Source organism: Phragmites australis, chromosome 22, assembly GCF_958298935.1.
Source record: "Phragmites australis chromosome 22, lpPhrAust1.1, whole genome shotgun sequence".
Lineage (NCBI taxonomy): Eukaryota > Viridiplantae > Streptophyta > Magnoliopsida > Poales > Poaceae > Phragmites > Phragmites australis.
Window position 1 is genome coordinate 16,785,402 of NC_084942.1, and position 24,557 is coordinate 16,809,958.

General features: G+C 45.1%; 1 protein-coding gene and 2 pseudogenes across 1 annotated transcript; all 3 read left to right on the plus strand.

The window, feature by feature from the left end:
• Nucleotides 1-1,587: 1,587 nt before the first annotated feature.
• On the plus strand, nt 1,588-3,932 carry LOC133904539 (uncharacterized; annotated as a pseudogene).
• Nucleotides 3,933-4,751: 819 nt separating this feature from the next.
• Nucleotides 4,752-18,510, plus strand: LOC133905393 (deaminated glutathione amidase, chloroplastic/cytosolic). Its single transcript, XM_062347149.1, has 9 exons — nt 4,752-5,214; nt 6,031-6,167; nt 6,537-6,665; nt 7,087-7,145; nt 7,673-7,785; nt 7,917-8,009; nt 17,588-17,690; nt 17,992-18,074; nt 18,192-18,510. Exons 1-9 carry the CDS (start codon nt 5,035-5,037, stop codon nt 18,231-18,233), a joined length of 939 nt encoding a protein of 312 aa, XP_062203133.1. The 5' UTR covers nt 4,752-5,034; the 3' UTR covers nt 18,234-18,510.
• A 2,219-nt stretch (nt 18,511-20,729) lies between these two features.
• Nucleotides 20,730-24,087, plus strand: LOC133905221 (DNAJ protein JJJ1 homolog; annotated as a pseudogene).
• Nucleotides 24,088-24,557: the final 470 nt, after the last annotated feature.

The window sequence follows — 24,557 nt, forward strand, 5'->3', positions numbered from 1 at the left end:
ATCTGCTCCTCGATCCGCCCGACTCATTCATCTCAACCCCGAGTCCTGGCCTCGACACGCTCCTTGCTGCCGTCGTGCGCTCCCCATCGTCGCCGGTCGTCGGTATGCGACCACAGGTACCTCCTCCTCCTCTTCCTCCTCCCCTCCTCCTCCAGTGGTGCGATTCGGAGTAGGGTTTGGTGTTCCTGATCTACTTCCTAATAGAGGCCAACGCCAATTGGATCTACTCACCGATTCATGAGTCACGCTAGCAGTGCGCCTACGGGATCCGCCATGCGCTTGGGTTCGCGGATGACCAGGTGCTCCACGCATAACCGACCGTCGTACTGTAATTCTTTCCTGTTGCGACTGCCACACTCGTCGCAGTCACTGCATCCTCAGTGCCGCTACTCGTAAGTGGCGAGAAGGGATCCTCCCGATGAGTTTTCCTCCACAAGGCCGGTCCACCACTACAATATCTGAAATTTGATGCTCCGATCTGAATGTTTTGACCTCCAAATTGTTTGGACATGAAGTGATGTTGAGTGACCGGCTACATGCTTAAGAGACAAATCAACATCTTTGTAAATCCCCTTTGTTTGCTAGCATTAGTAATGAGGATCTTCTGCAGCTTTTTGTTATACAAAGTAAACACTTCGGAGCTCATTAGTTGGGTTTAGGGAAGCTTTGCAATTAGGAACTGAGGTTCAGGTTTCATTATTACTAGATTTACAAAGTAAACCCCCAATGCTAGATATACATAATACTATATTATTCTGTTGCGTAGTCCAGTTTGTTGTTACTATTTGAATCTAGCCATCAAATTGTGTTTCTTATTCATGTATATGCACTTCATGTATAATATTTTTTCCCTGTATATGCACGCCAATATTTTTTTTTCTTGTATATGCACTTCATATATAATATTTCTTATTCCTTGTATGTACATGTGTTTAGATGATGGTTTCTAATAATACAAGTGAGGATGAAATAAGGAGGAAGAGAAGGAAGAAGAGGAAGAGGGCAGCTGTTGTATTAGTTATTGTTTTGACTATGATCGCACATTGGTATCGTAGGAAAAGGCCTAGGTAAATTGTTAATGTTGATGAAGTGGCAGAGAGAGATGTTATTAGAAGAAAATAAATGCTGAGAAACCTGTACCAGGGTTCAAATGTTTATTGTTATGATAGCTTGCGCTTAACTATGAGGTCATTTTCTGACCTATGTGCCATCCTATATGAGAGGTGTGGTCTACATGATACTTTAAATGTGTTAGTAGAAGAAAAAGTGGCAATCTTTTTACTTATAGTGGGGCATGGCACGAAGATGAGGTTAATTCGCAGCACATACGGGTGGTCGCTTGAGCCAATTAGCCGACATTTTAATGAGGTTTTAAGAGGTGTTCTATCGTTATGCCATGAGTTTATTAAGCTTCCTGACCCATCAGCTATACAACTAGAGGATTCCAAATGGAGGTGGTTTGAAGATTATCTTGGTGCACTGGATGGTACACACATCGATGTTTTTGTGTCAATGGCTGACCAAGGGAGGTATAGGAATAGAAAGCAACATATTACCACCATTGTTTTGGGGGTTTGTGATCGGCAGATGAAGTTTGTTTATGTCTTAGCAGGGTGGGAAGGATCTGCTTCAGATTCACGTGTGTTATGTGATGCAATGACCCGAGAGGATGCATTTGTTGTTCCAAATGGTAATTACACATATCATAACACTAAATTAGATTTACTAACACAATCTTAATTGAAAAATAATGATGCTTATTGCTTAAATAATAGGAAAATACTATCTAGTAGATGCTGGATACACCAATGGTCCGGGGTTCCTTGCTCCATATCGATCCACACGCTACCACTTGAATGAGTGGACTGCTCAAGGGAATAACCCATCTACTGCAAAAGAGTTATTCAACTTGTGCCATTCATCAGCTAGAAATGTGGTAGAAAGAACATTTGGGCTTTTGAAGATGAGATGGGCTATATTGAGAAGCAACTCGTATTTTTACTTAAAAAATCAGGTATACCATAGTTAGTAGACTAGCCAAAAATTCAGTTCTGAGTTTTTTTAAGCATCTATTAACTCACTCGTTCTAACTTCGTGCAGATTAGGATCATTAATGCTTGTTGTATATTACACAACTTTCTAATTGATAGGCAAAGGTATATGGATGATTTACTTATACGTCAAGTTGATAGGGTGATATCTGCTGAAGTTCAAGGAGAGATGAGTATGATTACACATGTTCAATCATCAAATGAATGGAGCAATTTCAGGGACACCAAGGCTAACCAAATGTTTGTTGATTACGAAGCGAGACGAGGCCAACATGTTTAGTTCAAATTTACATTCTTACCTTTGTATGTATGTACCTGTATGTCTAAAATTTACATTCTTACCTTTGCATGATGTTGCCTATTACTTTGTTTACTTAAGTTGCAAGTTTAGTTCTAAGTTACATTCTTACCTTTGCATGTCTCTGGCCTTTTATTTGATTGAAATGGCTTTTACTAATGTCTAGTAATTTTCTTTGGCTATAGGATATGGAGAAAGGCAAAAAAATCTGGGAGGGGTTATGTCTCTTGGACTGATGACATGGACGAAGCTCTACTGAACACATTTGTGGAGTACTACAACAAAGGAGATAGAAGTCAAAATGGATGGAAGCCTCATGTTTACACCGCTGCCGTGAAGAATGTCCGGGAGAAGTGTGGTATGGATATCACCAATGATAACATCATGTCCAGGAGCAAGACATTTGATAAGCACTACTCTATCATAAGCAAGATGCTAGGGACAAGTGGATTTGGTTGGGACTGGGACAAGAACAGGCTATCAGTTGATAGTGATGCTGTTTGGGACGAATACATCGTGGTAAATTTCATAATCCCTCTACTTGTTACTCTTCACTTGCTAGTACATTTGCATAGAGTTATTTGGGTATGTTAAATTAAACTGTACATGCTGCACATTGTCCCAAAGAGTGACAAATTTAGAATCTACTTGTTACTCTTCACTTGCTAGTACATTTTCAGAATTTGGTTAGCCTACCATTGCCCTGGGTCACATATGTGCTTGCTCTGAAGAGCTGTTTATCAGAATCGTCACAAGGTGTATCGTGCCGACCCATGGCTGATCTGGATCTGCCCATTCATACCAAAAGCCAACGCAGTTGTAGCTCTTGGCTGAAACGGTTCATATCAAGAATGCCCAAACCGCCTAGTTGCTTTGGTCGACTCACCCGTTCAGACCAAGAGTGACCTCTGTTTGCTTCTTCAGTCCCTATCCATAGGAGATTCCTTCTCACTTTGTCAATTTGTTTTAAAGCCCACTTCTGTAGCACATATTAATATAAATCCATGCATATTAATGCTCAGCAATGCATAGTAGGAATATAAATCCGTTAACACATATTAATATGTAGCCATTTGCACTCGTGCTTTTTCCTCCTGTTAGCAACTGAGATGCTTGTGTTTGAACTTTTGTAGGCAAACAAGGAAGCAAATGCCTATAGGTACAAGGTTGTCAAATTCTGGGATCTAATAAGCCTAGTGTATTGCAAAGATCATGCTAACGGTGAGGCAGCAAGGACTGCGGCTGAGAGTTCTAGGGAAATGGGCAAGGAGGGTGGTGCTGCCAAGGAACCTGGTTCAATATCAACTTCAAGAAGTCTAAAAAGATAGCGGTCTAAAGATTCTTTCACCTCAATTATGTCTCAAAAACTGGATGCATTTGCTGAAGCACTGAAAGACGATGCGCGAAAAGGTTCTACATCAAAGGAAGTTCTTACCGCATTGTAAGAGATACAAGGGTTGGATGAAGATATTGAGCTAGACTTGTTTGATATCCTCACTTCTGATGCACGCAAGTTTGAGTCTCTGCTGGCACTTCCAATGGAAAGAAGAAAGAGATGGCTTTTGAAGCAACTTAAGAAGTGAAGCCTTGAGATCTCTACGGGTTATGCATTCAAATCTGCATGGTCTTAATCTCTCCCAATGTCTATGTGGCTTTGTGTTTATAGGAGCAAGTGTCATCTATCTTTATGGTTATATTTTGGAGAAAGAGCAAGTGTTTTCTATCAGCCTAGGAACCTGATATGAATGCATTGTGGTTGTTGATACCTACATGTATGTTTCTTTTCAGGTTTTGGTGACTTTTGTGATTGCCATTTGGATCAGCTTGTGAATTATTATTTTTCATTTGAATGTTACTAGCTTGCTATGAGGGTGTAAAAGTGTTTGTTTTGACCAATGTGAAAGTGTTTGGTTCTTATCTAGTTTCTTTATGAACGGTCAATGTGAAAGTGTTTGGAACCAGATGAGAGAGAGTCGTGTCATCAATTATGTATTATACCTTCACATTGGCATGTACAACAAGTAAACATGACACCATTGAATCTGCAATATCTTGAGAGAGAGAGAGGTGTTCATGTATAAGACAGAGAGCAATTGGATGAGAGAGATTAGTGTACCTGACAATCCGAGAGAGAGAAAGGGTGAGAGAGCACACGTATATATTGTATTGGTGGGTGATTTCATATTGAATCATTCAAACAATGTTTGTAATCTTATTCCTGAAAAGAGATTCTATTTGCATCCAAACAAGAAAAATAGAATTGAATTGGATAAAATCAAATTCAATTCTATTTGTAATTAGAATTAGAATCTAATTACTAGAATCAAATTCATTTCTTAGGATCCAAACAGACGTAACAGAGTTTTAACGGAATTTACAGCGACTCTAAAGATCGATCTCATTCCCGGTTCTGGATACAGGCTCTAAAGATCTCACCTTGACTCCGGCGGCGGCGGCGTATCGGCCGGAGGGCAACGGTGTCGGGAGGCGGCGCCGGCGTGGGGTAGTTGGACGTGCTCAGCTCATCAGGGGAAGCGGCGACGGCTCAACTGGCAAATGGGCCGTAGCAACGAGGGACTTCCAAAATCCAACGGCCGGTACGGGTACACGTGGCGTACCTGCCGCTACGCGCACCCGTAAGTGTACCCGCGCTCGGGACGCCGGCCGGAGTCGCGCTCGCATCGTATGGCCCTGGCCTCCCTCGCGGCCTCGCTCCCAATCGCCGCCGCCGCGAGATTCCGCGTCCGCCGCGCCATGGCCTCCGTAGCCGCAGCCTCCGCCGCGCCGGCGAGGGTAGGCGTGGTACAGATGACCTCCGTGGGGGACATCGACGCCAACTACGCCACCTGCTCTCGCCTCACCAAGGCAAGCCTTCTAATCTCCCCTCCCCTCAACCCCCAAACCCTAGATAGACCGCGGATACACTCGCCGCGCTAGCGCTGGTTGGACCGCCGCTGTGCCATTCGGGGCGTAGTTGTGATCAGCTGCGGCGAGTAGGGAGAATTAGGCTACTACCAAGCGATTATTAAGTTTCCGGGGCAGGTAACTTAGTCAGTGATGCAGATACGGTGTAATGGTCCAACAGCTGGTTGATTGTGATCATGATCATGGAACTTCATTTTTGGAAAAATAAAACATTGTGGTCAAGGAACTGGGGAGGCGCTTTCAATCTCAAAGATAAGGAAAGAGAGGAAAGGAATGCTGCATTTGATATGATAATGTGGACTATTGTGAAGTTATCTAATTTTTTTCATGTGCGTTTGTGGCTACAAATGCGATGGCTCTGCTGGCGATGAATTGGAGTTGAACCAACACTATGCTGTTTTTACTTGTCAACCATAGTTTGAGTGAATCCGTAGAGAGGTGATTCAATGACCATGCTTATGCTAGTTCAATGGCATGGCAGCTCTCGTTCCTGTAGGACACTTGCTGCACCAAACTAAGCAACCTTTTCAAGATGGAACTGCCTGACATGTGATGTATCTAACACTGATGAAACTGTTGTCAATGACACTAATAATTCAAAGTCTGAGTAGCTTAATTGTATTGCTCATATAGTCATATTTCTATCCCTGTTGGTTTTGTAATTTTAGGCTCTTAAGTTGTTCCTTCTATTTTTCCTGCTTTATTGATCAATAATGCTGAGTAGACTAACATGGAAGCATGCATTTTTGTTTTTAGGAAGCAGCTGCTTCTGGAGTGAAGTTTCTTTGCTTCCCTGAGGTATTCTCATTCATAGGCTCCAAGGATGGTGAGTCTGTTAAGCTGGCCGAACCATTAGATGGGCCAATAATGCAGAGATATTGCTCACTTGCAAAGTAAGTCAGAACAAAGTTGCTGATTTTCTTTTAATATTTCACACCTTCTCATTTTCAATGTAGAGTATACCGTTTAGTTTCCCGAAATGCTCCTATATTGGGAAATCATTGTTCTGGTGTCTAACTCAAATTTTTTTCACGTCACATAATTATCTTCTTATCATGTATGAGTATGTGTTTATGCTCTTTTGCCCATCTGTTAGCTGATTTCACAAAAATCTTTTAGTTCATATGTAACAACAAAAGTATATTTAACACTTACATTTTCCTTTAGCTGCATCTTTGGTATTCTTCACAAAATTTTATTATAACATAAATATTTTCTATCAGTGGAATTGGCACTTGACTTATCAGAATTTTACTTGACAGAGAATCAAGCATGTGGTTATCTCTTGGAGGGCTTCAAGAAAAGGGACCTGATGATTCTCACCAGTACAATACTCATGTATTGATTGATGATTCTGGAAAAGTTAGGAGTTCATATCGAAAAATACATTTGTAAGTACTTGAATTTTCAAATAGCTAGAACTTAAAATTACTTGTGTTTTCCTGATGTGAAAGGTGGTCTGCAAACTTTATGTTGCATCTTTAGAATGCTAAGAACTAGATTTTTTGTTTCATCTGCGTCAGTAAGGACACACGATGACCACATTTCACTATTTCAGTGGTGTATGAGTTGGTTGTTTTTTAATTAGAGAAACACTGCTCATAATTCAATTTTAGCTAGCCTTAGAGACATAAAGACATTCCAGCAATACTAGTTGTAGCACAGAAGTGTATTTACGTACTTCTGTAGAAATGATAAACTTTTGGTATCAAGGTGACTGTTGTTTCTTTATCTTTCTTTTTTTGCCCATCCTTTCTCGTTACGATACCCTTGCAATGTTGCACTTTGCATGTTCATCTTCTTGTGGTGAAGATTTGATGTGGATGTACCTGGCAATATGGTGTACAAGGAAAGCCGTTTCACAACTGCAGGTGATTATATATTTCCGATAATATCTGTTTTCTTGCAGAGATTGATCTGTTATTTCTAATACAAGTAAACTTTTCGGTGTTGGTCTGAAAATGACCGTTATATCTGTTGAATTTTTAAATATCAATATTGTCAAGCAGTGTGTCGATAAAATTATACAAAATATACACAAAACAGGCTTATAAAGTACGAATTTACTCTTGTATTAAAATTCATTTGTGAGTTCCTTTTTGTTCTTTTTAAAATTTCTTCTAGCTATAACAACTCAAGATCATTCAAATACCTAGAGGTTATGCAAAAACTGGACATAGCAGTTTCTTTGTAATAATTCTTGCCTTCCTTGTTGTGGGTATCTTATGATGAACAAAATAATTATTTATTGTAAAGGTTGTATTGGTTTGACTTGATTGCAAAATGAGTGTACTACTGTAGTACTGCACTAGTGCTGTCTTGAATAAAGTAGTAACTGTTATTGAGTTACGATTGACTCCTTATATGCGATTTCTTATGATATGTTTTCTCTTATCAGGAGATACAATTGTTGCTGTGGATAGCCCTTTTGGACGGTTGGGGCTTACTGTTTGCTATGATTTGAGATTTCCAGAGCTTTATCAAATTTTGCGTTTTAAGCATCAAGCACAGGTGATTATGTATTCTTTTATACTGTACACAAGCTATACAATTATTTTTTTAATGATTGCGTATCATAGCCCCTTAAGAAAGTGTAGGGGGATTGCATATTTTCTGGTTGTCTTAATATGTTTGTCTTATAGGTCTTACTAGTACCATCCGCGTTCACAAAGGTAACTGGGGAGGCACACTGGGAAATTCTCCTCCGTGCTCGTGCAATTGAGACACAATGTTATGTATGTAAATCGAACCCTTCTATCTTCTCATTTACTTGTGCATTTGTAGATTCAGTTGAACCCTTCTATCTTCTCATTTACTTGTGCATTTATAGATTCATTATTTGCATGTTGTTGGCAACTTGAGATAGATAATGCCGAGGGTAAATCCCTAATAGTGATTTCGGGGTATGTTGGACAGTGGATGTGTGGACGGTGTTTCAGGAAACGGGTGTATGTATTCGGTGAACTAGTGGACACAAGGAGTTATATAGGTTCAGGCCTCTCGGAGGATAATAGCCATACGTCATGTGTGTGTTGAAGGATCTCAGTTGATTACAGATGATGTTCTCGCAAGTTCCCAGACCCTTCCTCGCTCTCCCTTTAGGAACGAGGTCCTCGTCCCTTTATATAGTAGGGAGGAGGAGAACTTACATATGTGTCCAAACAGAAGACCTCTGTTCATCCTAATATCTAATCTAAACCATCATTACGGAGGACCAGGCGTGCCCACTTGCTCTGAGAGCACCATGCATCTTGTTGCCGTGCGCCGCGGACCAGGCGTGCCCACTTGCTCTGAGAGCACCATGCATCTTGTTGCCGTGCGCCGCCGTGCTGGCTTGCAAAGTTCCACCCCGCGGTATTTAATGCTACGGGACGGAACAAGGTCGTTTTGCGCCGACCCCATCCACTTACCTGGTCGGGCTGTTGATGGTGTCCCATCCGCCGACCCTGTCCATTTGTCTGGTCGGGCTGCTGATAACATACCATCCGTCGTGCGCCACCGTGCCAGCGTGCAAAGTTCTACCCCGTAGCATTTAATGCTACGGGACGGAACAATGTCCAACTACGCCGTCCATGACTTCGTCCTCTGGTGCTGGCGCCTGAGGAAAGAAAACACTTGAGTGGATATTAGCAACTGCGCTCTAGACAGGTTGCGTCAAATCTGGCCCTGCGACCAGTGGGGTTGGTAGCGGGTGTAAGCGATGGTACAGGGAGACTGGTCGTGCGGGCGTTAGACTGGTCGCTGTGGTCACACCCTAGTCGTACGATCGATCAGACCTCGGGAAGTATGCTCCTCTAGTTGTTAGGTCCCCTGCAGAGCCCGTTAGCCAGGGTACCCCTTTACTTAATACACTGACAGTAGCCCCTAAGCCTCCCCATGACTGTGGTTCGACTTAGTTGTGCCACTTGGGTCTCGGGTAAATGTAGTTCGTCCAAGGAGTGGTCGTTCTATGTCGTCAGTTCCCAAAGCTCGACTCCGAATTTCGTGTCATGTGAGGAGGCTTAAGTGTCCTGAGAGAGAAAAACAAGCGGGACGAGAGGAGAGATATTGATTGCCGCTGGACCTGAAGGACTTTTGGCTCCATCAGCGCGCTCCCTCGGGTTTCGAGTGTTTTGAATGCCGCGCCGGTTAGGGTGCCGCTGTGGGTTTTTAAAAGAGTGTTTGATGGCCTTCCGATCCACCCCCTTGCCTTCCCTACTCCCTTCAGGTCTTCCAGTGCCTAGAGCCCATTCGTCTCTATCCTGTCTCGCGCTCGACTCCGTAGTGTAAGCAGACCCTCAGGCCATGGCGTACTCCCTTCCTTCATCGCCAGAGGGGTCAATGATCTTGGATGACTCGGCGGAGGTGGAGTTACCTCCGCCTCCGTATCCGCCTGTCGAGGCGTTTCCGGAGGCGGCTTTCGTTGCGGATGCGCTTGCGAGGTTGGGGCCGGTGCTTGCAAGACTGGAGCCGGTAACCATCAAGCTTCCACTCTTCCAAAGAAGGCCGCCTTCTGCTGGCCCTTGCTCTCTCGCCCGGGTGGATCCCTCAGTCGTGGTCATCGATATTTCCGAAGACGAGGAGTGGATCGATTGGGACCTTCTAGATAAGGAGATCGATGAAGAGGAAGAGTTGGAGATGAAGAGGAAAAGAGGTCTTCATGGCGCGCCGGGGTCGGTCATCAGCTTTAGAAGGGCCTTTGCCTCGGCCTCCCTCCCTGGCCCTTATGTAGGTCGTCGCCCGATCCCTGGAGCGGTGAGCTGCCGTTCCAGGGAGGAGTATAAGAGGTTTCTTGACTCGTTCAGAGGTAGGTAGAGATGAGAGTCTGGTGGACTCTTTCTGTCAACTTCGTGTTAGTTACTTGAGCCAGGGAGGATAGGGTAGGTATGTACCAGGATAGTTGGTCCGATCGGATGTAACTAGTCGGCTTGTAACCTTTCCTTTTTATGAATGGAAAATATTGAGGTTTCATGACGCCTGTCTTTATCCCATCCCGCTTGCTAGTCAGATTCTTAGGGCGTAGAACGGATCATAGCTCGATAAGCCCGTCAGTGACGACCAGCGCTCAGCCCGAGTTAGGGGTGTGTGGCCTTGTGTTTGTTGCTTCTGGCCGTTCGTACCCCCGTTATCATGCAGGATGGGGCTTTGTACTATTCCAGGGTGCCTTGTGGTTTGGCGGATCCAGTAATGGCCATTAAGTGTGGTCGCATGTTGTGGTCGGAGCATTAACCTGTCGGGAGCCTGTTACCGGTAGGGGAGTCCTGCAAAACAAGGAGTCTGATTTTTTGAATCTTAGAACTTACAAGTCGTATTCCACGCTCGTTCGGAAGGCCTTGTAAAAATAGAGAAACATACCCATTTTCGAGCGACCCTACACATAGAACTTGCGCAACAGGGTGATGTTCCAATAGTTGTGTAATTCCCGGCCGTCCTACATGGCTAACCTGATCGCACCAGGCCGGGTGACATCGACCATCTTGTAGGGCCCTTCCCACTTGGGGGAGAGCTTGTTCTGACATGCTTTATTCTGAATTTGCCTAAGGACGAGGTCACCTACAACCAGTGTTCGTTCTCTTACCTTCCGGTCGTGGTAGCGTCTGAGGCTCTACTGATATCTGACGGCTCGAATTAGAGCACGATCGCGGAACTCTTCGATCAGTTTTATGTCATCCTCTCGTTGCGCCATTTGGTCGTCGTCCGAGTAGTTGCTGACTCGAGGCGACTGGAGGGCGATTTCTGAGAGGAGCATGGCCTCCACGCCAAAGACCAAGAAGAAAGGGGTCTCGGCCGTAGTCCAGCTGGGGGTCATCTGTAGCGACCAGAGTACTATGGGGAGTTCGTACGCCCAACGCCTTGAATAGCTTTTAAGCCGGTCAAAGACACGGGTTTTGATCCCTTGTAGTACCATCCCGTTCGCCCTTTCGTGAGCTACAGACGCATAGCAAACTTTGGTCCCGATTTCATCGCAGTAGACTTGGAAAACACTACTGGTTAGCTGAGTTCCATTGTCCGTGATTATGCTGTTTGGACTGCCAAACCGCACTACCAGCCCTCGTACGAACTTAATCGTTGCTATGGCGGTGATCTTCCTGACAGATTCGGTCTCAATCCACTTAGTGAATTTGTCAATGGCCACGAACAGGAATTCAAAACCGTCTGGAGCTTTGGGGAATAGTCTCGTGATATTGAGCCCCAAACAGCGAAAGGTTAAGAGAGTGATATGGTTTGCAGTGTCTGGGATGGTAGGTTGGTATTTCGGTCGTGGTACTGACACGACTCGCACCGTTTCACCAGCTCACAGGCATCCTGGGGGGCAGTGGGCCAATAAAATCCTTGCCGGAACGCTTTTTCGACTAGAGTGCGGTACGAAGCGTGGCTACCACATATGCCTCTGTGGATATCAGAGAGCACTGTGCCCCCCTCTTCCTGAGTGATGCATTTTAGTAAAAGGCCGTTGCTCCTTCGGCGATAGAGGCATCCCTCTACTAAGGAGTATCTGCGGGCTTGCCGCGAGACCTTTTCTGTTGACGCATCATCGTCAGGGGCTGCTCGATTCTGAAGGTAGTTTGAGATCTGATCCATTCAGGTCGTACCCGAATTGAGCAGGGCGACCACATGATGGCCGCCCGAGGCCGATGGCATCGAGGGAGGCGTTGTCTCTAAAGGTGTTGCCTCAGGTGTTCTGTTTTCGAGCGGAGCATCTCCTTCACCTTGGCCTGAGACCGCGGTGGATGGTCGTGAGAGTCTTTCTTCAAAGACTCCATCCGGAACAAGTTGACGAGAAGAAGCTAAACGGGCCAGCTTATCGGCTAGGAAATTGTCTTTGCGAGGGATGTACTTGACCTCAAAGCTGATGAAGCGTTGCTCTAGTCTTCTCACTTCGGCGAGGTATGCCGTCATCATCGGGTCAGAGCACTGAAACTCCTTTTGCACCTGATTCACGACTAGAAGCGAGTCCCCTATCGCTAACAATCGTTTAATCCCAATAGTCGTTTAATCCCAAGTATAGAGGCTGCTCGCATTCTGAACAAGCGGTTCTCATATTCAACAGTGTTATTAGTTGCTGGAAAATATAATTGAACTACGTACTTGAGGATGTCGCCGGTGAGTGAGGTCAGAACCACTCCTGCCCCGACTCCCTTCAGTGTGAATGACCCGTCAAAGTGCATGGTCCAATGCTTGTGTATCTCTAATCGTGGTACCTGCTCGGACAAGGACGACCACTCGGCTACAAAATCGGCCAGTGCCTGGGACTTGATAGAAGTTTGGAAGGTGAACTGGAGGTCGAATCCCCCGAGCTCTACTGCCCATTTTGCCGTTCTTCCTGTCGCATCTATATTATGGAGAATTTTCCTAATTGGGAATGAAGAAATCACATTGATTTTGTGAGCCTGAAAGTAGTGTCTGAGCTTGCGAGAAGCTATTAGAATGGCGTATAGCAGTTTCTGAGCCTGTGGGTACCGAGCCTTCGCGTCATGTAGAACCTCACTGACGTAATATACCGATCGCTAGAGCTCATCTCGCTCGACGACCAGTGGTGTTAAGGCAACATAGAGCAAGAGCTCATCGTTGGGCCGAGGCGCGGTTAGTATGGGAGGGGAGAAGAGGTACCTTTTGAGCTCTTAGAATGCTTTCTGCCTCTGGTGTCCATTGGAAGTGGTCATTTTTCTTCAGGAGTTTGAAGAGTGACAGTCCCCTTTCTCCTAGCCTTGAGATGAACCTGCTCAAAGCAGAAATGCATCCTGTTAGCTTCTGAACCTCTTTTAACCTGGTCGGAGATCGCATCTAGTCGATAGCCCTGATCTTGTCAGGGTTTGCTTCTATCCCCCGCTGGGATACGAGGAATCTGAGCAACTTCCTTGACGGAACTCCGAACGTACACTCCTCCGGGTTCAGCTTTATGCGCTATTTTCGGAGATTGTCAAATGTTTCTTGGAGATCTGCGATCAAGTCTGTCTTGGTTTTGCTTTTGACGACCACATCGTCTACATATGCCTCGACGTTTCTTCCGAGCTGTGGTCGGGGAATGAGTTGAATACACCGTTGGTAAGTGGCACCGGCGTTTTTAAGCCAAAAAGCATTTTTACATAGCGCAAGACTCCAAAGGGTGTAACAAAATCTGTTTTTTCCTCATCTTCCCTATACATACTAATTTGATGGTACCCCGATCGTGCATCTAAGAAACATAACAGATCACTACCGGCAGTTGAGTCAACCAGCTGGTCGATTCAGGGAAGTGGGAAGAGATCCTTCGGGCATGCCTTGTTGAGATCGGTGAAGTCGACGCACATTCTCCATTTACCATTGTGCTTCCAGACCATGACTGGGTTAGCTAGCCATTCTGAGTACTGCACCTCCCGTATGAAGCCTACTTCGAGGAGCTTGTCGAACTCCTGACGAAGTGCTTGCTTTCGGTCGATTGCGAACCCACGCACTTTCTGCTTTACTGGTCGTGCGTCTGGTCGCATAGACAGCTTGTGCCCTTGGGGACTCCGGGCATATCAGGCGGATTACATGAAAAGACGTCCGTGTTCGCCCAGAGGAAGGTGATGAGCGTGAGTTCCTATTTGAGGTCCAGGACGGCTCCTATCTGGACCGACCTGGTCGGGTTAGTGTTGTCCAGATCACTGCCTTGAGCCGATCGTCGGGGCTGGCGACTATATGGACTTTTTTCGGTGGGTTCCGTGGTCATGGGATGCGACCCAGGAGTCAGTTCAATCATGTCGAGGCTCCTTTTGTCGCAGTGCATGGTTGTCTTGGACCAGGGATTTTGATCGCCTGATATGCGTAGTGGGTAATAGCCATAAACTGGGCCATCGTTGGTCGGCCTAGGATCGCGTTATACGCAGTACCGAAGTCGGCCACATCGAAAAGGAATCTTTCGGTTCTGAAGTTGTCCGGCGAGCCGAAGGTGACGGGCAACTCGATTTGCCCCAGTGGCTTGGCCGAGGAGCCCGGAGTGATCCCGAAGAAAGGTGGAGACGGCCTTAACGAGCTTTTCAGAATCTGTAGGACGTCTAGTTCGTCGGCGAAGAGGAGGTTGATCGAGCTTTCGCCGTCGACAAGCATGCGGCCTAGGCGGATGTTCTGCACCGTGGGTTCGACCATGATGGGGTAGCGACCAGGGCGTCGGACGCACGCGGGGTGGTCGGCCTGGCTTAAAGTGAGCGGGATCTTTGACCACTTCAGGTGCAGGCTTGGGTCTGATGCGGTTGCCCACATGTCCCGGACCACCGACTTGTATTCTCTATTAGATGAATATGTCGCGGTGCCTTCGAAGATGTGATAGACCATATGGTCGTCTTGCTGGTACCCTAGTGCCGACAGCTCGGGGACGGCCCTGTTCTTACTGTCATCGCCATGCTTGTACTTGCGCTCTCCGAGCTTCTGATCGATGATGCCTCGCACAACCTTGCATTCGGTCAGGTCGTGGGCGTTCGTACGGTGGATCGAGCAGTAGCCCCGACCCTTTTTTCCCGTCTTTCTTTTCGAAGTGCCGACGTGTTAGGCCGGTTTGCTCGATCGCCAAGACTTCAGGAGGTCTGGCCTTGCGTTTGCTCTTCTTGTCCTTCCGGTGGACCCCTTTGGCAGGGGCAAGCTGTTTGGACGTAGGTCGTGGCCCAGTGTCGATCTGTTGTTCTCGGGCCTCGGTGGCCTGCGCGCACTTATCCGTGAGCTCGGTTGTGCTTCGAATTACCCAGGTGGTCAGCTTCTTGACCATTTTCTGATCTTTGACCTGGTGTTCCAGCGTTCAGTGAAACGCCGGATGAAGTTTTGCAACGACTCTCCTTGTCGCTACCAGATCTGATATAGTTCGTCCTCGACCCCTGGTTGGGCGTAGGTCCCTAGAAGTTAACGACGAACTGGTCGCATAGATCCTCCCAGGAGTGAACCGAATCGCGGGGGAGGTTCATCAGCCAATACCTGGCGGAACCGGTCAGGGCAGTAGGGAAATAGTTGGCCATGACCTTCCCATGGCCTCCCACAGCTTGCACCATGGTGGTGTAAATCTGCAGGAATTCTTCCGAGTTGATCGAGCCATCATACTTCTCGGCTAGGACCGGTCGGAACTTGTCCGGCCAACGCACTTCACATAACCGGATGGATAGGGCGTTACACCATGTCCCGTAACGGGGAGCCACTCGTTGGGCGGCGGCGCGCGCCCAGGGAGATAGACGACGGTCTCGGGGTCCCGCGAAGGGGTGGAGCCGTTCGATGCCTCTCTGCAGGGGGAAGGCATGCGGCCGGGCTAGTTGCCCTTTTCCTGCTCGTGCTGAGCCCTATCCTCCTGCTCTCTAGTGGCCACCTGGCTCTGGATCACGCCCCAGAGGTCACGTTGGTGCAGAGAATTACGCAGGTCTAAGGGTTGGCTGTACTAACGTGGAGGTGGTCTATGAGTACTCCCCGTGGTTGAGGGAGCACGGGACCTATTCCGTCATGGGTCCTGTTGTAACCCCTGGCGACCGTGACCCTCACCGGCCCTTGTGATAGGCGCGGTGCATGTTGACGTGGTCTGGTGCTGGGCGGTCTTGACCAGGAGGGCAAGATCACGCAGCCATGGTGCCATAGGCGAGCCCTCCGGTACAGGTACTGATGGGTGGCTGAGGAGGATCCGTAGGGTCTGTAGGTTCTGCGCTGCCGTCATGGTCTCGTAATCGAGACGCTGGGCGCAGAGCGGCGATAAGTCGTGAGGTGGGGAGCCCCTGGCTTTTAGGCGGTACGATGGCCTAGGGGACGACGCCATCGTGGACTATGCTCTGTGTAGGAGCTCCTCAGGGCGGTGCTAGGGATGCGGGGGTTGTCTTGAAGCACCTGCCTGTCTAGTGCTAGCCTGGTTTCCCTCTGAGTGTAAAGCCAGGGGTTCGCCACCGGCGTTTGAGGCATTTTGGCCTTCAGTGCCTCCTGTTGTATGGTCCGCCATGTAGATCTCGCGTTGGGTCTCGGAGCTCTCGAACTCCGGCTCGGTATCCCATACCTAGAGCACTCCGGGTTCATCCGGGTGGTACCCCATGACGAACACCTCGCGGCGGCCGGGGTCCTCGGAACGGGACTCAGCGGTTGCCGTGGATTCGGCCATGGGTGGCCTGGTCAAGTTTTTTAAACGTACTGAAATGACAAAATGCGCCCCCTACCTGGCGCGTCAAATGTCGAGGGTAAATCCTTGACAGTGATTCCTGAGTATGCTGGACAGTGGACGCGTGGACGGTGTTTCAGGAAACGGGTGTGTGTGTTCGGTGAACTAGTGGACACAAAGAGTTATACAGGTTCGGGCCTCTTGGAGGATGATAGCCCTACATCCTGTATGTTATGAAGGATGTCAGTTAATTACAGATATGTTCTCGCAAGTTCCCAAACCCTTCCTCTCTCTCTCTCTCTCCCTTTAGGAATGAGGTTCTCGTCCCTTTATATAGTAGGGAGGAGAACCTACATATGTGTCCAAACAGAAGACCTTTGTTCATCCTAATATATAATCTAAACCATCATTACAGAGGACCAGGCGTGCTCACTTGCTCTGAGAGCACCATGCATCTTGTTGCCGTGCACTGTCGTGCTGACCTGCAAAGTTCCACCCCGCGGTATTTAATGCTACGGGACGGAACAAGGTCGTTTTGCGCCGACCCCATCCACTTACCTGGTCGGGCTGCTGATGGTGTCTCATCCGTCGTGCACCGACCCTGTCCACTTGTCTGGTCGGGCTGCTGATAACGTACCATCCGTCATGCGCTACCGTGCCAGCCTGCAAAGTTCTACCCGGGACGGAACAATGCCCAACTACGCCGTCCATGACTTCGTCCTCTGGTGCTGGCGTCTGGGGAAAGAAAACACTGGATATTAACAACTGCGCTCTAGACAGGTTGCATCAAATCTGGCCCTGCGACCAGTGGGGTTGGTAGCGGGTGTAAGCGATGGTATAGGGAGACTGGTTGTGCGGGCGTTAGACTGGTTGTGCGGGTGTACCCTGGTCGTACGATCGACTAGACCTCGGGGAGTATTCTCCTCTAGTTGTTAGGTCTCCTGCGAAGCCCGTTAGCTAGGGCACTCTTTACTTAATACACTGACAAATATATAAAAAATTAATGCTGGACGAATTAGACAACATGTTCCTCCTTAGTAATTTTACATCATCAAGGTTGCCAACCATGCCACTAGGTTATCTGATGGAAAATCTGTCATATGCATGTTGGCAATTACCAATTCAGCACTAGTGACATATACACACTTCAAAAGCCTTTGCTTCATATGGAATTTACTGAAATATATTACTCGGTGGGTTGGCCAGTTGGCTTTGCATGAATTTAGGCAAGTTAAATAGAACTTCCAAAACCTTCCGTAGGTTATTGCTGCAGCTCAAGCTGGAAGGCACAATGAGAAAAGAGAAAGCTATGGTGATTCTATAATTATTGACCCATGGGGAACAGTGATAGCTCGACTTCCAGGTATACCTTTTTCGTCTCCTTACTTTGTTAAGTTAGGATTCTTTTGCAGATCTTCATTGCTTTGTTTATCCGATTACATCAATACCCTATGTTGTGACAGCTATAAATAATGTCTTTTTGCCGAATTCATCATCAATATTTGCTGCTTTGAAATGCTTGTCGTAGCAAATACTGCCGACTACATACTGCATGTTTGTGCTGGTGTCCATTCTATTCTCACACCATGTGTAACAAGTAACAACCATTTATACACAATGCATTGGGTGCATTGTTTGATCAAAAGTCTAATTTCTGCCTCCAGATCGGCTCTCCACTGGATTTGCAGTAGCAGATCTTGACTTGTCAAAAGTTGGGGCTGTGAGAACTAGAATGCCGATCTCAGAGGTACTATTGCTTTCCCGGGGACCAACTGTTGCTTTTGTCAAAACTGATGTCCAAATTTCAGATAGGACCAGAAGTTTTGTTGTCCCTAACATCTAACTGATATCTTGTGTTTTGCAGCACCGGAAGTTTGACAGCGAATGGAAATCCTCATTTCTGTAATAGCTGGGAGCTGGTCTTGTATTTCCTTTATTTGTACATTCACATTTGAGATATTCTTGTCTGCATAATTGCCACAGGCTTTGGCCAATGGTTTGACGATAGGGAATCCAGTAGGACAAGATGTTGAACCAAATAAGCTGCACTTGTAGCATTGAGCACAAATTGGGCGTAGGAATAATGCATTCGGTGTTAGTTCACAACTTGTAATGCCAATATTGTGATGACAAATCTTAGACGAACACTCTTTGAGGTGGAATATGTAATCAGTTTTCAGTCTTGCAGAAGTCCACGTAGAAGATAAACAACTAGCACCGATGCAAGATTTGCGAAGTCCACATAGAAGATTATCTCCCAGGGTTGAGATCGGTCACCCCTGGCTTGGCCCACTACCAAGTGTGCGCGGCCCAATAAAGCTAGGTGTGTTTCTTTATCTCTTTTTTTTCTTTCTTTTCTAAACATTATACTTGATTCATTGTGGATTATTTTGTAAACTTTTGTCTTTCATATGCATTCAACAATTTAAAAGACTTGATTCAACAATTTATAAAATCTACTTCAACAATTGTAAAAATCCAATTCAAGTTCTTTAAAAAACATGTCCAACATTTTTTTTGCAGGATTTGTTGAAATAGTGTATTTGAATTGTTAAATAGCATATTTGAAATGTTGAATTTTTTGAAAAATCAACATATATTCATAGTGGATCTTCTTTTGTTGCATTAATAGTGAACAACACTACGGTGCAAACGGTTTGCAAAATGGACACTCGGTTGGAGAGCAAAATGTGTTTGAAGTTTGAAAACTCTCCAAATCCGCTCCACCACCACCCGCTTTGCCCAACTCTCTGGTGCTACGTATGCGACCGATCATCCACTCCGAGTAGAACGACTGATGCATAGGAAATGTTGCAGCGATGTGGATAAAGGCCAATTGTGTGCAGAGAGCCTTGTATTTTTTCCTTTTCCTTTTATGAGGGGAAGAGGCTTGGGCATTTAGGAGGGGTGTAGAAGTTTATTCATTCGGTCATAAATACCACTAATATTAGTCAGAGCATTGCTCGGATTGTAGTTTCCAAATCTGTATGGACATAGAGAAGGAGGCGAATAGTGGTAATGTCATGAGCTACAGTGGTCTGTCCTTAAAAAAACTATACCGATCTGAGGTTGATAAATCACCGTTTATTTGAAGATTTTGTGGCAACTTTGTAGTTTGGTATTATGCCACTGTCCACTATATTGTGGCAAAAACCAACTAGGGTGGTCAGATAGTGGTTTTAGCCGTGCCATCCATGTACTTCATGAGATAATTGGCGAAGGAGGATAAAGAGATGTCCATGTCATTTCATGCAATTGCGAGAGTTGAGTTCTACAAAGAAGTGAATGAAGCATTTGATGTTGGTAATGTTGATGGCTATAGTGGAAAACTTGGTGTCACCTATGACAGAGGAGAGGATGCGGCCATGTGGGGGAAGAGAATGGTAGTGCACTATGCCTTAGACATCTGATACTATAAAAGTTTGTGTAGATTGTTCACATCTTTCCACGTCATCTTAGGTTTTTGAGTAATTTTGCTGATGTATGCAACTCAATAGCGGTGTTGCAACTTAGGAGAAAGAAAACGAAAAAGGCAATGATGTATACGACCCTAGGAGCTCTAGGGCTGGGCAAAAATCCCCTGAAACCAAAAACCGAACAAAAGTTGTTTCTATTTCTAGACTATTTGATTCATGGTGTTCGGTTTGGTTTGTGGTTTGAAAAACCGAACCACCAAAAAAACTAATAAAACCAGGCCATCCCACATTTTCACCCACCCATGGCCCACTCCACCCACGACCCACTCCGAATTATCGACCCACTCCATTAACCACGGCCCACAGCCCATCCCAGATTCCATTAGAATGTGAATTTCGGTAAAAACCAAAAACATAATTATAAAAACCGAAACCAAACTAGACGGTTTCCCAATATTTTCTAGCAACTTCGGTTTGCATATTTAAAAAAAACTGAAATTTTTCGGAAAAAAAAAACCAAACTGAAAAATCCGAATCAAGCATAAGGAGCTCCTTATTGATGACGCAGTGATAACCCCAGAAAAGGACTAGATGGTGATAGTAGCACTACTCTGATGCCAAGCCAGTTAGTAATTGTGTATAATGATAGTAATGAAGTCTCACAATGAAACTTGTAAATGTAGTATAGTAAAAAGAGTTGAACTCTGGACAACGATGGTTGACATGAAATAGACCATGTGGATATTCTAAAAGTGGGGAGAAAAAAATATGAAAAAAATTGTCAAAAGCGTCCAAAACATAAATATGTAACTTGTAAATGCATAAATAATTCTATTTCAATATTATAACCATGACTCCATAACAAACCCTTATTCAAGGTGGCATATATTCACCCTTTAGTTTTCCAGCTCGCAAAATTGCAAGTAAATTTACAAATTACAAGTTAGTCCTCCAAGAAAAGATAGTTATTACAAGTTAGACCCACCTTTGCACGGAAACGCCTCTTCACTCCCTCCCTTCGGCAACACCTCCGAAACCCTAGCGCCGGGGCGGCGGCCATGGCGTCCGCGGCGGCGGGGGCGCCGAAGCGCTGCTACTACGATATCCTTGGCCTCCCCCGCGACTGCTCCCCGACCGACATCAAGCTCGCCTTCCGCCGCCTCGCGCTCTCCCTCCACCCTGACAAGCAGCCCCCCGGCTCCGACATCGCCGCGTCCGGAGGCTCATGGAGGAGGACAACAAGAAGGCGATGCGCAAGGCACGGCGGGAGTACAACGATGCCGTCAGGGGGCTGGCCGCGTTCTGCAAGAAGAGGGACAAGAGGGTGGTGGACATGGCGCTGAAGAAGAAGGCAGAGGAGGAGAAGAAGAAGGCGGAGGAGAAAGAGAGGAAGAAGGAGGAGGAGAGGAGGAAGAAGGAGCGGTTGATGGCGTATCAGGAGCCCGAGTGGGCGAGGGTGGAGGAAGAAGAGGGGATGTTTGATGAGGAGGAGGAAGAGGAGATGAGGGCCAAGAGGAAGGAGGAGCTGTACTGCGTGGCATGTAATAAGAAGTTCAAATCAGACAAGCAGTGGAAAAACCACGAGCAGTCGAAGAAGCATAGGGATAAGATCGCCGAGCTGAGGATAGTGTTTAAGGAGGAGGAGGCTTTAAAGGAGGCAGAGGAGGAGGTAGATGGCGATTGTAATGAAGTTGATGTGGGGTTTGATTTCAAGCCGACACAGGAGTCAGATGAGAGTGAATGGTCAGATGCAGCAGAAGAGTTGGCTGAAGAATTGGAGGAAGTTTTAGAGGTGCATGATAAAGAGGATGGTGATGAGGATTTCAATAATGCAGAGCAGGAGGTTGAATCATATGATGAGATGAGTATATTGGAAATGATGCTGTCGAGCTGCAAGAACAGGAAAAGTAGTTTTGTGGTTCCTCCAGAGGAAGCTTTGTCGGGTGCTGCAGAGTACGACGATAATGAAAGAAGTTCTGAAATTAATAATGTCAAAAAGAAAGGACGCAGGAGACGGGCATCAAAGAAGGAACAAGATGAAGGTACTTATGTTGATAACGAGCAATGTGGGAAGAGTGAGGATCAACCTGAGTTTGCGCATGATAATGATGAAAATGATGCTGATAAGATGGAAGGGCCATCCTCTTCTAATGACAATGGTGCTTCAGCGAACAAAGAAGATCAGCAGAAAGAAAAAAGCAGTAATCCTAAAAAGAACAAAAAGAACAAAAAGAGTGCAGAAAACAAAACAACTGTTTCTGCAGACCAGAAGAGTACATCAAAGGGGAAGAAGCAAAAGGTACATTTACGCTTTCTTTTTTCCAAGCCTATCGTCATCCATGTTTCTTTTTTTACATGTATAGATTGCAACAAGCTTTTTTTGAGTTGTGACTAAAACCCTGTTTGTTATTTTGGTCCTATAGCAAAATTGTTTGCCAATTTGCCTTCTGTTTGAGGCACATGTGTAGCCACTTAAGCAATTAAGAGTACCACATAACTGCCTAAAGCCCTAAAGCCCGAAACCATGCATTCCAAATACTTCTATATTAAAAGCTGTGCGGCGAGGGTATTTGTTGCTTAAGAACCATTTTTTTGAACAAAGCATAGAGCAAATGACAAGATGCTTGTGCAAGGCATTATTTGAGGGCCATGTGCTAACTACTAAGAATTGAAATAAATTGGTAATGTAGTTCCTAAAGCTAGCATATTGTATTAATTCCTTGCCAGCTGGCTCTTTTTATGTGAGGGAAAGGTAGTGTGATGAGCATCAAGCGAGCTTGCTACTCTGCTGTACCTTTTATATTAGTGTGGGCTTTAAACGTTGTAATTCTGACATTTGGGAGATATATAGAATAATAACCTTTGTGGCAATTGCAGATGACTGGATGGTCATCCAGGGTATTGAGAATGTTGATGATATTGAACTAGGCAGCTGCTTGCTTTCTTAGTAAAAAGAAACCTTGGGAAGTCCTGGAACTCTGGTCTTCCGTTATAATGTTGGACTATTGTTTCTTAAAACAAAATTTGGCTGCAACATCCTTTTAAGTCATTCTTGCCCTGCTGTCCAGATACAAATGGGTGGCATGTGCTACTCCAAAATTTTATGACTTTTCACTGATCTTCACCTTCCACATTTTGAAAAAGAAAGTTGGGATGGTTAATGATACTACGATAGGTATATGGGATATCAAACTGCACTTGTCTACAAAATGGTTAGGAATAACGTGTAGGAAGACAGAACATTCTTGGTTACACATGATGTTGTATTGTTGTGATTAATCACATTCAGATTGCCTGTGATGTCTGTTCAATTTTTTAGGTATAGGCTTTGGCAACTCTAGCCTCCTGTTTATTCTTGTCGTGTTAGAAATTTGTGCTTGTGCTTTGGATCCCTAACTAAACCCACACACATTTGTGCTCTCACAGAGAGAATGCTTGGAGAAGTCTCTTGTTTTCACTGTTGTGGTGGATTGTGTACTGTAATGATATACCCCTAAAAATGTGTTCATAGGATATTGGTTATGGTTAGAGTAGATGCATCATGCATGGCAATCAAAGCTAATTGCCTTTTTTAATATTAGATGTTTGTGTTTATATTTGATATTTGAAATTGGATATATCATGCAAAAGTTTGGGTAGCTTTATTTGAGAGCATACTTTTGGAAATTGCATATATTCAAAGCTTACATGCACAGAAGTTTACTAGCTCCTGTTACTACGTGTGGTATGATAACCTTGATATGGAATTCTAATATTCAGCAGACATACATGAACTGTAGATCTAATCCTACATAGCCACCTTAATTGATAACAAATGCTGTGTCAGGAGGCCTCGAAGGCACCCAGTAATGATTGCGGAACATGTGGAACAACATTTGAGTCAAGGTATTGTAGCTAAGTGCCTAAGTTTATTCCCCCCTTCCAGCACTATACTATGTTGCCATCATACCTTGGAATTGGAAAGAAATTTATGGTTAAGCTCAAATGCTCTCCTTGCAGGAATAAGTTGTTTTCTCACTTGGAAGAAACAGGTCATGCGATGCTGAAGGCACGACAGAGAAATCGTTAATGAGGGAAATAAGTTAAACTTTTGAGCGTTTTGGCACTTGTTGATTCCACTAGTTAGCACATAACAGCATGTTTTTTATATTTGTGGCCCAATTTTGATCTTTAGTGGACCAGAATTTTCCTTGATCTTCTGTGTATTGTCCAGATGTTTTGGTTGCAATGCCTTGTGATACAGAGTGAGAAAAAACTGATGGTTACAATAACATTATTCGATCGACATATGCCATCCTTGTAACTCTTTTACAACTAGCCTTAGGTACTTTCTTGCTTCATGCACAGTGGGCTTGAGCTTTTGTTGTGAAACAATGGTAGTACTGATATAATGCCTGATGTCTTTTAGGTGTACTAACCAATGGCTTCATCGATGTTTTTTTAGATTGTTATCCTGTTCATGGATGAAATGTAAGTTTGATTAGAAGTCACCTCGTAAGCTTTGTTTGGCATTGAGGTGGATTATTTATATCTCGTTTGGTGGCACTGCTTAAAAAATGTAGCTCGCAATCTGACTGCTAGGAAATGTTAAAAAAAAAGAGTGATCAGTAGTTGTTCGGCCGGTCAGGTAGTAGGGATTTATCAGTTAATTAGGGATTAACTGAATTAATTAGTTGATAATTAATTGGTTGATATAAAATACTTATGTAAATATGAATAAGATGCTAAAAAATTACTAGGATAGCAAGTTGTTATCTTGGTGGCTTGAAATTGTAATTTTGATGATGAATGCTTGATTCAAAGGCGATAAAATT

What these genes read in the sequence shown, in the direction of transcription:
- LOC133905393 (XM_062347149.1), top strand. Translation starts at nt 5,035, where the DNA reads ATGGCCCTGGCCTCCCTCGCGGCCTCGCTCCCAATCGCCGCCGCCGCG. An exon ending in AAGCCGTTTCACAACTGCAG is followed by an intron (nt 7,146 to 7,672) that starts GTGATTATATAT and finishes TTCTCTTATCAG; the next exon opens with GAGATACAATTGTTGCTGTG. An exon ending in GTTTTAAGCATCAAGCACAG is followed by an intron (nt 7,786 to 7,916) that starts GTGATTATGTAT and finishes TTTGTCTTATAG; the next exon opens with GTCTTACTAGTACCATCCGC.